Genomic DNA, 12499 nt, shown 5'->3' with positions numbered 1-12499 from the left:
ATATCGTAGTATTAGTAGTAGTAGTAGTAGTGGTAGTAGTATTAATCATGATGATAATAATAACATTCAATTTATGTAGCGTAATATGATCATGTTTACCATGTTTACCGTGCATTTTTAAAAAAATTTAATTCTCTGAGCTGACCGCGATAATACAATGTCCGAGGGGGGATGCAATGGGCTATCGAAATTGATTTCTCAAAAGTCTTTTAGATCTTGTTTAAAGACTAGTTATATTCAATTGATTATCTTTCATTTTTCTTAATTATTTGTGTTTAATGTGTGTTTGATTGTTGTCGTTTTTCTTTCTTTTTATGCTAGGTAAATGGCTTCGGTTTTACGGAAGAGTTAAGTGCTAATTTACTTGATGCAAAAGTATTGACTATCAACGTGAAAGCACCTGAATCACATGAAGGTAATACTGACAATACTAATTCACAATAATAATTTTGTTTATTTGGGAAGCCATATCAGCATTAAAGCTGTTCTCCTGAAGGCCCCGCAATCATTATTACGCCAGTAATTGCCATGTGCCTATTTACACCGAGAGTGGCAAATGTGGATTAATCTGTAATTGCTGAAGGACTTAAGAGCCGAGCTGGGATTCAAACCCTCCATCCTTGGACTAAGAGTCTAGTGAATGCAGTATACATAAACACTTTCACTTCGATGATCAGTTCATGGACTCTGCATAACATATAATGGATATCCACATTATCCAGTCATATTTGGATACGGGGGCGGGGAATTTCATGAACTCTCGCTCGCAAAAACAACTTTTCAGAAAAGTATAATTAATAAAAAAGAGCGAGTATTTTAATTTTGAATATATACTTTGCTTTGTGTGTGCGCGCGTGTATATGTTATACACACAAAGAGTAACACACATACACACACACACACGCCATTACAGAGCAGATCCTCGTATTTTAATCCGCGGGACCCGAGGTCCTTCCTGGAACCAGGAAGCTGTAATGAATGGAGACTCCGTCTCGAAAGAATTTCCCGAGGAAAAGATATTCAAGATTAACTTGGCTTAACAAAAAGAAATGTAACCCTCTCCAGCCATCAAATCCATCTACAGCTGTCCTTATCAATGCACAGTTCCCCTCTAGTTTATTCCAAATATTACGCAATGTTACGCAACGCCGTCTGTTTCCCGAAGTTCTCTATTCACTCGGTCGTAAAAATATGCAGGCATCGAGCTTTGAAGACATGCGTGGCTCCGAAAAATTAGGTCATGTTCAGCGAAGATGTATTTAGCTATAACATATAAAATACAGAATTACCGACATATGACCAATGAAACTTTATTTTGGTTATCAAATGCTGTTTTGGTGCTCGGTAGCTCTACTGAAGACGAAACCATTTCGAGCAGCAAAATCGACCAAGGAAATCGTGAGTTGGAGCGAATGTAAGGTTTTCATCATCATGATTTTCTCATCTAATTATTGACATTTTCCGAAAATTTCCGAAATTTGTATATAGCTAGGAGGTTAATCCAAAGGTTAATCTCCCTAAAGAACTAAATGAAATTGTGTTATATGTTTGCGCATTTGATGGACGATGGTTAGAAGTTGTCAATTCATCACCACTTTTCACCCCAAGTACCGGCCGGCAACGCATAAGCCGCCGTGTTCGCTGGCCTGGGCTGTGGGTGGAACGGGAGCTGTATGGTTTCGGAGAGGGATTAAGGGGATTACGGTAGAGGAAACAAAAGACGCGCGGTGCCACGGATGGCTTCAAAGGGGCCTCTTGGACTTCCTGCTGGAACATAACATCAGGATGAAGATAAAAACATTCATTACTTTTTTTTGACCGATACTGGTGTTGATGCATCACTGCCATCATATATATAAACGTTTTGTTTGAGAAACCAAAACTCTCATTTCCTCATTAGATATCTGATAATTGGTATGGTATGGTATTTATTTTTCTAAATCATGATATAAAAACAATATATTGGAAGTTAAAAAGTACATTTAAATCAAGAATATTGTGAAAAGCTGGATAGCCCACTCAGCTTCTTTAACAAGACAAAACTGTTCTTCCTTGGGGTCCAAATAAATAAAGGAAAAGTGAATATCGTAGTCGTAAAATTAAGAACATCTAGAAAACACATTAAAGGCAAATAAATTAAGAAACCATTGTCACAATTTATTTAGATCTTACAGCATTTCTCAAGGAACAGGAACTCCAGTACCATCCTGAACTAGCAGAGGAACCACGATACCAACCGCCAATAACATCATGGGCTTGGGATGCAGACCAAAATAGAACCATTCTTGATCTCCAACAATCGAACTTGCCCTTGGCAGAAGTTATGTATTTTGTAGCTCGATCCTGTCCAAAATTACGTACTCTAAGACTACATGCAAACGTACCAGTGTTCATTTCAGAGGAATCAGTCCTTGAGAGCGACTCCACAATGTCCGTCGATGAGAGTGATGAGGAGGATTCACCCGAAATAGAAATATACATTCGATGTCGTCAGACGACTGACCTCCCATTTAGAGCTCTGCTAACGATTGTTTCCTCCATCTTTCCCAAAATATCTGATCTGACGTTGAATGGAGATGACCAAACCAGGCTTAATATTTTGGGGTACATGCAACCGCTTCCCAATAGCTTCCTCCCAAAACTTCGTAGGTTGTGTTTAGAACAGTTTATGGGATCTCTTTGCCTGCTAACCTTTTTTAAATTTGTCGTCGAACAACTGCCCAATCTCCTGTTTCTTCGAATATCGCAGTGCAACGTAAATGTTGAAACGGAAAGTAAGATGGAATTCTCTAAATCTGCTCTGTCTCACCTGGAAATCATTCCAGTCAATGTAATACCTTTCGCATGTCTAAACGAACTGGTATTCAAAGCTTTCAAAAGCATAACAAATTTCATTGTCCAGAATATAGCAGCTGAACACCAAATCTACCAACTCCTAAACTGGACCAAGACAGGGCAAATGCCGACTGAAAAGCTTTATTTGAAGCAGTCAACACCCTTGAAAGCTTTCAAAGACCTCCTGACTATTGTGAATAAGTTCCCTAGGATAAGTAAACTTGAGACAGATGAGTGCGGTTCTTTAGAAAGAACAGAAATACTTGAAATAGTAAGGACATGTACACAACTTCAATACTTCTCTTCTGTTGCAAGTGGCGTAAGCTGTATTCTTGCCATTTCTGATCAGTTCATGCGGAAACCTACCTCTAAACCTATCAGCAAATCATTTGGCAAGCTAGGAGGGGAGCTAAGACTTGAGACACACGACATTACGCTTTGTGTGCCAGAAGGGGCCATACAGGGAGAAGGGGAAATCAAAATTGGTCTCCAGGCGTTAACCAATCCTCCATCCACACACTTCCAAGAGGATGAGATGGTTTGCAGCTTCGGATTCCAGTGCACTATTCCGAATTCACCAGGTTTCAGATTCGCAGTACCCGTCAGAGTGACCCTTCCACATTGTGCCATTCTTGATGACCCTTCGAAAGTCGCGACAGGGATCTACCATGGTGAGCTGTGGCATGATACAGGTAAGAAGATCTTCTTTCCATGTCATGTGCTTCCATTGTTATTATTATTATTATTATTATTATTACTTATACCGCGCTTTTCCCATAAGGCCCAAAACGCTTACAGTGAATGAAAATAAAAATTACATAAATACATATAATTAGAAAAAACAGTCTTACAACTACAAACTGCAAAAAAGATGTGTTTTTAAGGCCTTTCTGAAGGTAATAACTGATGGAGACTGCCTGATTCTAAGTGGCAGATCATTCCAACATTTTGAAGCAGATACAGTAAATGTCCTAGCACCGGCTAATGTGCGGGTAATTGAATATGTGAGACGGAGAGGATCACTGGCTGACCTCGATGCCCTGGCAGGTGTATATAAATTCAAACAGGTATCTAAATATTGTGGAGCTTGATTATTGAATATTTTGAATACAAACAAGAGTAATTTAAAAATTATTCTTTGTTTCAAAGGAAGCCAGTGATATCAAGAGTGGCTGAGATGGATGGTCCCTAGAAACCTGAAATATCAATTTGGCTGCCCATGGTTGTAGCCGTTGCACAAAAATCAATTTAGTCGAGGGAATGGTAGAGAGAAGCCCATTACAATAATCAATACGGGATAGAACTAAAGAACGCACAGCATTATGACAGGCAGACTGGTCAATAAACCTTCTGATTCTAGCAATATTCCTTAAATAAAACGTAGCCATACTACAGATGTGAGAAATATGGTGAGACATCTACATGCAAGAATCAAATACAACGCCAAGGTTTCTTATTGTTTTTTGAAGGGCTAATGAGTGTGCCACCAACATCCAACTGAACATCTGGAAGACAAACAAAATCAGGGCTTTGAATCATTTAATTTTAACTTATTTACTACCATCCATTGCCTAATATCTGAAATACAAGTTTGATAAGTGCGCTATCAAGAGCTCCTGGAGTCTTAGGATCAAAGAAAACATATAACTATATGTCATCAGCATAAATATGATAATTAATGCTATGATGCCGGACGATATCTCCAATAGGAAGAGTATAAATTGAGTATCCTATGGGTCCTACTATTGAACCCTGGGGGAGTCCAAATTCTATGGTTGTGAGGTTTGACAATTTGTCGGCTATGTCAACTTGGGAAGACCATCCGGAGAGGTATGACTGAAACCAGGACAAAACTGTTGACCTAACACCTGTTCTTTTGAATAAACGGGATATAAATATTTGATGATCGATCTATCCAATGCGGCTGATAGATCTAACAGTGCCATTTGAACTACCTGGTTTGTATCAAGAGCAAACATTATATCGTTTTTTACTTTAATTAGAGCTGACCCGGTACTCTGACATGACTAAGCAGATTGAAAATAATCAGAAAGATAGTTAAATTCAATGTGATGAACTAATTGTGTACATGCTGCTTTCTCAATGATTTTACCTAAATATGTTAAGTTTGACACTGGTCTATAATTTCTAAGGTCATCTTGGTTCAATCCTGGTTTCTTAAAAAGTGGTCTAATTATTGCTGAGTGTGCTCCGTTGGGGAAAGTACCTGTGGAAAGGGATTGATTGACTATGTTTGTAAGCATGCATGTAATACCCCTGTCACACCAACGAGACTGACAATGAACCAAAAATAGACCCAAAACAAAACAAAAACAAACAAAATTAACTTCTTTGAATGGTCAAGAATATTTGGTCAAGTTGAAGTCAGGTTGAAGTCAGTTTGAGGTAAGGTTATCGCCGCCTACTTATCATTATTCAGTATGCATATAAAACGACATTTCAGTTGCATATATAGATTTTGTCTTTTGTTTAACACAAAATGCAGGAGCCGTTTTTATAAGATTTTGTTTTCTACTACTACTACTACTACTACACTACTACTACTAATACAACTACTACTAGTACTACTTCTACTTCTAGTACAACTACTCCTTCCCACGTCTAGTAGGGGGAACTGAGCCCCCGAACCCCATAGAAATGCTCCTGCCAACATGAATGTTTGCCTTTCTGCCAATGATCAAGGATTTCATTTGGTTTATATCTTGATGATGATGTTTAAATGCTTGGCACTTCCATGTACTTATTCTTAGGAGATGTGGAGATCAGTACTATCACTTACATCCCGCCGTCAGAAAATAGACTTCCAAGGTGCGAAGTGGATGAAAAGGAGATAACCGTCTTCATTGACCACTTTTCATTTCTATGGCCAGTCCTGAAGATTCGCAATCCCTTTGTGAAAGGCAAGCGGTTGGGATGCTTGCCCTTCGTACCCAAACAGATGCCCCCTACGAAGAAACCAATCTTAAGGGTGTATCTCTTCGACATCGTTAAAGGCAATCCCGAGGTAGCTTGAATCATTTATTCCTTCAAATCATTGTTATCCCTTTCAAGACTAGAATCCTTTAAGGGCCAAATATTGATCACATCGTGTTCTTCAAATTGGCAACATTGGATATTTGCCTTTTATTGCTACATAATGTCCCTGAAATCAATAAACATGGGTAATTTTCAACAAAAAGTTGAAAAATGGCTAATATTGATCAAAACAATGATTTTAAACCTCTTGACGTTTTGACATTTTATGTATTTTAAAGCTTCGGCCTTTTTTCATTTTTAAAGTATTTGTTTCATTTCTTTTTTTCATTTGTTAACTTTGCCATCAAAATTAACTACCATGGCAACATTACTCAGCAGCCAATCAAATCAAGTTTTCCATTTCATTGTAATATTATCACTAATGGTGCTACCTTCTTAGCCCTCTTCGGTGCAATGATTATTATTGTCTAGCCAAATAGTTGAAGGGGAAGTCCACCCTGGTATGGATTTAAATTCTATAGAAGCAGAATAAAGAAAGAAACAGATAAGTGAAAGTTTTAGGAAAATCCGATCAATAAACAAAGAAATTATGGATTTAAGAGTTTTAATCAAACAAAACTTTGTAACGTATCAGGATGTATCATGCGAGGTGACTCTCCTTTGGTTTGTACTAAAATATATTTTTATTGATATATTTTTATTTTCTCTAAGCACCATTTTATAATTATTGTTATTATTATTATTATGATTCTACACAACCTATCTTTGGAAATAAAACAAATTCCTTCATCAACAACTAAGAAAATAGAAATTTCCTCTATGGCTACCGAGAGGACCTCGCAAGATTTATCACAAAGTTGCCAATTAGTATTTAATTGATAACAACTTCAACAAAAGCTTTCCTATTTTTATCGGATTTTGCTCAAACTTTCAGTGATATGTTTTTTTATTTGTTCTCCTGCTTTAAAACCAAACTAAATATAATTACTATATGCCCCCTAGAAACGTGTTATTGAGCACGATAATTCATGTTATCTTAGATGTTGATAATGTTCATGTATTTTAAAGGAGATTGAAAAGGATGAATCTAAATGTGACTTCCGCATGGCTCGTCCTAAGATTGAACTCAAGGCGAGAAACGACCTAGATGTCACTTACGGTATGGATGGAAGCAACGACCATGACAACACGCCCAAGCAGAGTCTGGTAGATGCCTACTTATAGCTCTTTACCCATATAATCATTTCAACCCATTGCAGTTCAAAGTTTTCATGAAGTCTATATAAATAAATAAAATCAATAAATTAGCTTCCCTGGTCAAATTTTCAACAAGTATCCCTATTTACATATTCATGATTTAAAAAAAAATGTATATCAAAAGTATCAATATTAAAGGGATCGTTTAACAATGTTAAATCTGAGATACACGGCCCTAAGTGTTACCAGTGTCTGTGATATGGTGTAATATTGAAGCCCTAAAAAAATTGCGCTTCAAAATGATCAAGAAGTGCCTCAAAAAAGTAAAAATCTTTGAGTGACCGGTTTTACCATACTCATTTTCCCCAATAGACTGTAGTGTTATGAAAACCGTCAGGCGAACGGTTTTCAAAATTTGTAATTCCAATCATAAATATCTTGATAATCAGACAGGCGATCGGCTTGTTAAATTCATGGGGCTCCTGACTGACCTAAAGGTTTATAATTATCATTGCATCATGAGCTAAATCCAGAATTTTGTTTCAGAATCAGAGACAAAGTTACCGGATCCCTTTAATACTTAAAAAGAAATCAACAGGAAATTACCAAATTGTACACAAACAGATATGGTCATTATAAATTTCACACCATGTTGCCAGTTTAGAGACTTGATCATTATTTACTATTAAATAGTTCTCATTCATGGACAGCGAAATATACTGCATTAAAATCAAATAAGGATCTTCTCTGATATTTGGTCTTTCTTCTCTATTATAATTTGTGATTCTGTATCAAAAGATACTACAAAAAATGTCTCTACTAATTGAAAAGGAGATAATGCTTACCAATTGTCTAAAATAATAGGCCCATACATTCTCATATAAAAACACGAAACTAAACAAAACAAAACGTTCCTCAGAGTTTTTTGTTTGTTTGATTGCCTGTTTGCTTGTCTGTTTATTTAGTTTTATTTACCGGTATTCATTTTCTTTGCTGATAAGGGTAAAACACAATTAAATTAGTTCTCCACCTTGAGCTACCATCAACAACAAGGCATTCCATATGTTTTAGACTTGTCTACATTTTATTTTGCAAGAAGAAGATATGAGTAGGCAATAACCCTTAGAATACATCAATCCTTTGATAATGTCCCTGCATCACACAAAAAAGGAAATATCCACAGTGAAGTGTAATGCAGTTAATGGTAATACATTGATAGCTTTGCTATGAACTTTTTAAGAATATGATTTTAGAGGTGTAGTAGTATACAGGTTCATTCACTTGACTCTTTACTCTTAATCCCAGTCTGGTGCTAACGTCGTTTGGCAAAACACTAATCCACATCTGCCACTCTCCACCCAGGTGTAAATGGGTAGCTAGCAATTGCTGGGGTAGTAATTGCAGGGCCCTCAATTTTAAAGAACGGCTTCCATGTGTAAACTATATTATGAATATTATGAACATATAATTATCACTATCATTATTATTATTATCATTAAAATTATTATTATTACCATTATCATTATAATCATCATTTCTTTTACAATAATGAAATAATTTTTACTTTTGAACAGCGGACAATTCTGTTCAGTGACATCAGGCAATTGATCCAAAATACTGTCGACTTCAGGCTGAACTTCTCTGAACACGTGGAACAGTTCGCTTCGGTTAACCTCTCTGTAACTGAGGGGACTAAAAAGAGGGGCAATCTTCTTTTCGACGTTGTCTTCTCAGGTGATTGATATTATAGAAGGAATATATAATAATAATAGATATTTGATTAGTTCTGGTAAATATGAAAAATATTTTGTGCATTTTCTCATTCTATTTATGTCACTTTGGCACATACATTGATGAAGAGGGTTGGTCTCCAAATGCCCTCATCATACTAATATTTAAAATATGAATAGAAATAGCAGAAAATTAAGAGTTTGGACGAAGCTTTCCTGCCTCAGTAGTCCTCAGCTCTTACCCATTTTTGTATTCAGCGATTTTGATTTCCAACGAATCTGCAGTGCTTAGTATGTTGAATAATAATTCAATGTGTTTAGAATTTCGACATTTTTCTACTCTTCAAAAAAGGAAATGATATCTCGATTAATCCCTATTTTATTACTCATGTTACAAGTATATATTTGTTAATTATATGTATCATGTTGTTGTCAATTGAATGTGTGTTGTCATTTCAGCTGGGTAGCCCCCCCCCCCCCCCCCCCCCCCCCCCCCCCCCCCCCCCACTGCCCCAAGGAAGAAGGTGGTATCACAGTTACCAATAGGGCCACCCTGATAAATTCAAACTTAATCAAATACAATCGAATCAAATCATTTCTACAATAGGTGGTGACACATCGGGTTCTTCTCCGGATGCCAGGGCAGATGAAGGATCGGCAAGGTTAGTGATGATGAATACAGGTTGGATGTTTTAACTCTTAACCCACGGCAGTTTAAAGTTGTTTAAACGTCTTAAAAGAAAATCATCTTTTCTTCCCCAAATTGGCACCAATGATTCCCCTTTTCTACTTCTATATGGCTAACAAAATAAGAATGCATATTAAATGAATCGATGGAATAAGAATTCTATGATCAAATCTAGTAAAAGTTGACCAATTTGTGGTATATATATTTTAATCCTTGTTCCCATTTTAGAGACTTGAACGACTATAATTTACAACTATACTGTTTTTATTCACAAACTCACACATTAGAAATGGGCTCAAAACTTTCTGTGATATTTGCTCTTTCTGCTCACATATAAAAAGTGTAATTTCTAGCATTCTGAACTATTATTAATATTACAAAATTCTGTAAACGAAAGTGGTAGATAAAGGTATACGACTCTTTTTTTTTTAATTCAAGATTGAAAAAAATCCCTAAATTTACAAATAAGACGACAACAATTTTATCTATGATCCTGTATAAGTTATGAATGGAAATGGTTGTAGTCAATGCATGAGGCTTTTTTAGATGACTTCTTGAATATTCTGAATGATTTCTGTTTTTCAATTTTCATTATGTATTTCTTTATATTTGCAGTGGAGTAAATGATGAATTTGACAAGATCTTGCAGAGAGTGGCCAGGTCTATGAGTAAGGATGAAGAAATCGACAGCCTTGCTTCGGAACTGAAACTCAGCGTGTCAGATGCTGAACGCTTCATCCGGAAAAACAATGGCGTCACTTGGAGAGGTACCCTCGACATGCTGAGAACATGGCGCAAAGGGGTTCATAAATTGCAGGAACGTGCTCTACTTAGTGCTGCTCTAGTTAGGGCTAATCAGATTAACCTTGTGAGCACCCTACTACCAGAAGAGGGGAATTAATAATTGAAGAGAAACATGAGTTCTGAGATAGGTGGGAAATATTTTTTGAGCCCTTTTTCCCCATTCCGACTTTTAACGTTAGTGTTAAAAAAATATCATAGTAAAAAAGTCCCCTGCAAAAAAGATGTATATCTGCAAAATGTAGGCAATTGTATGGTGGCCCAGAAGGGAGATCGCGAATCGTGAACTCTGTTGTGAAATTTGCGAACAAAATCGCAATGAAATATGCGAAAAGTCACATATTTTATCGCAAATTTTGTTGCGAATTTGTTCGTGAATTTCATTTTTGGTTGCTCGAGGGGTACCCGGAAACGCGCCTGAAGAAACGAGTTGCCGGTAGTTGTTACGGAGTAGCGGCGAGTGCTACATAAATTTATATATTGTGCGTTTTTTATGACATACAAATTATGAAGGGGGTTTAATACTGAATATCATATTGAAATGAGATTTTTGGAAAATATACTATTATTAATAAAAGAATACAGATGCGACAAATTTGTCAACAGAGCGAGGTTCCCCACGTGCGTCATATGAAAGTTAAAACATTGCTGTAAAATTTGAACAGTTGGATTGTGATCGAAGAAGGGTAGAAATCTAAAATAGCTGTATATACTAGGTTCTTATTAATATCATGAGAATTATATAGATGTATTTTTGGTCTGTACTATAGATAAACTTTACTTTTATACATCCCACACATAGTACAGCAGGAAGCATTATGTTTATCTATCTGTCTATACGTAATTAATCTTAGTACCATACTGACTAAGAAATGAATTTGGTATCTTGACGACACTTAGCATTCATATGTGTGATCATGTAAAGATTACTGGATTAAATATGGCCATTGATGTCAAAGATCAAGGTTGATTGTTCAATTTGTGAAAGAGTGACATTTTCCCCTTTAAAAAAATACACAATGGAATTCAATCAAATTTGGCAGGGATCACTCATAGGAGATGTTTCAATCCCCCAAATTGTCCTATATAGTGATTTATTTACTTTGACTGTACAATTTAAATTTTTTTTTTTCCCTTCCACAGGGATCCTTTATTAAATAATATCGTTCACATTATTATGTATACAAGAATTGGTTTTTACATGCAGAAATTCAAAATAATATTCCTGGCCATTCAAAATATGATAAGAAAATACATTTATAGATACCGGTATCAGTTACAAATTGAAGTTCACTATTTAAAATAAATATCACAGATTTAGTTGGCAAAATGATTTTAGACAGAAATAAACAATCAGAAACACTTTGCAAAAAGTAACCACTTTTTCACAAATTTCTGTTCTTTCAGATTTGTTTTACATATATACTTTTCCATGTTATAATAACACTTTATCGCTGATATTATGTTTTCAAAAACTGGCAAACACTGTTTACATTTGGCTGCAAAAATTTCTTTCCTGACTATAATCATAATACAGTTGAGGGCACTGTTATTATTACCGTGAAACCCAAACAACTTATTTTGATTTCTAAACTTAATAAGTACATTATTACGGGACAACCAATACTCGAGTTTAGACCATATTTCGGTTGTATGAATACAGTAACAAAATATATGTATAATCGTTTCTACACTGTTATTACAGAATGTACATAAGTTATCTGTAACTAATTTAAATCTTAAAGCATCTTTCATATAAAGAATTCTATTCAGTAACTTGAACTGAAACCACCTCATGTTAACATCGACAGTTGAATTAAAGGGAAGAAAATAATACGAACTCCATACAATATTGTCAAGGCCAAACTCCTGTTTCCACTTAGTAAGACTTTTACATTCCTTTATATTATGTTTCAATAAAGAACGGTATATATGTGCACAACCTTTTTCCACTTTTATTATTAATAACAATGCTTCCGGGATGATACATGTAGGTTCAATGACCTTTGGTATGACATTTTTATTAAAACCAAATCGAATAGCATTACAAAAGCCATAATATTGAAGAAAGTTTTCATGTACATTGTATTTATGTTGAAAATCAAAGTATGAGAGAAATGATCCATCTGTTTTTAAAACATCGTTAACAAAACGTACCCCCTTAGCGCACCAAGACTTATAATGAATTACGTTATCATTAACTTTTATTTTAGGGTTATTCCAAAGGGGTTGACATGCAATATCATTTACA

The 12499-nt window shown here is 35.6% G+C and overlaps 1 protein-coding gene across 1 annotated transcript; it reads left to right on the top strand.

Moving 5' to 3' along the window:
* The first annotated feature begins 2746 nt into the window (after window positions 1–2746).
* On the top strand, window positions 2747–10348 carry LOC115921561. The gene is made up of 6 exons (XM_030979115.1): window positions 2747–3527; window positions 5607–5860; window positions 6901–7038; window positions 8604–8763; window positions 9367–9421; window positions 10063–10348. The coding sequence occupies exons 1-6, from the start codon at window positions 2780–2782 to the stop codon at window positions 10346–10348; spliced, it is 1641 nt and encodes a 546-aa protein (XP_030834975.1). The 5' UTR covers window positions 2747–2779.
* Window positions 10349–12499: the final 2151 nt, after the last annotated feature.

The sequence above is a fragment of the Strongylocentrotus purpuratus genome, unplaced genomic scaffold, assembly GCF_000002235.5.
Source record: "Strongylocentrotus purpuratus isolate Spur 01 unplaced genomic scaffold, Spur_5.0 spur5_contig_816, whole genome shotgun sequence".
NCBI lineage: Eukaryota > Metazoa > Echinodermata > Echinoidea > Camarodonta > Strongylocentrotidae > Strongylocentrotus > Strongylocentrotus purpuratus.
The sequence above is the reverse complement of the archived record's forward strand: the minus strand, read 5'-3'. Positions and strand labels throughout refer to the sequence as shown.

Coding starts and splice junctions, on each gene's coding strand:
- LOC115921561 (XM_030979115.1), top strand. CDS start 2,780: ATGGAATTCTCTAAATCTGCTCTGTCTCACCTGGAAATCATTCCAGTC. Junction 3,528..5,606: donor TGAGCTGTGGCATGATACAG/GTAAGAAGATCT, acceptor ACTTATTCTTAG/GAGATGTGGAGATCAGTACT. Junction 7,039..8,603: donor ACACGCCCAAGCAGAGTCTG/GTAGATGCCTAC, acceptor ACTTTTGAACAG/CGGACAATTCTGTTCAGTGA.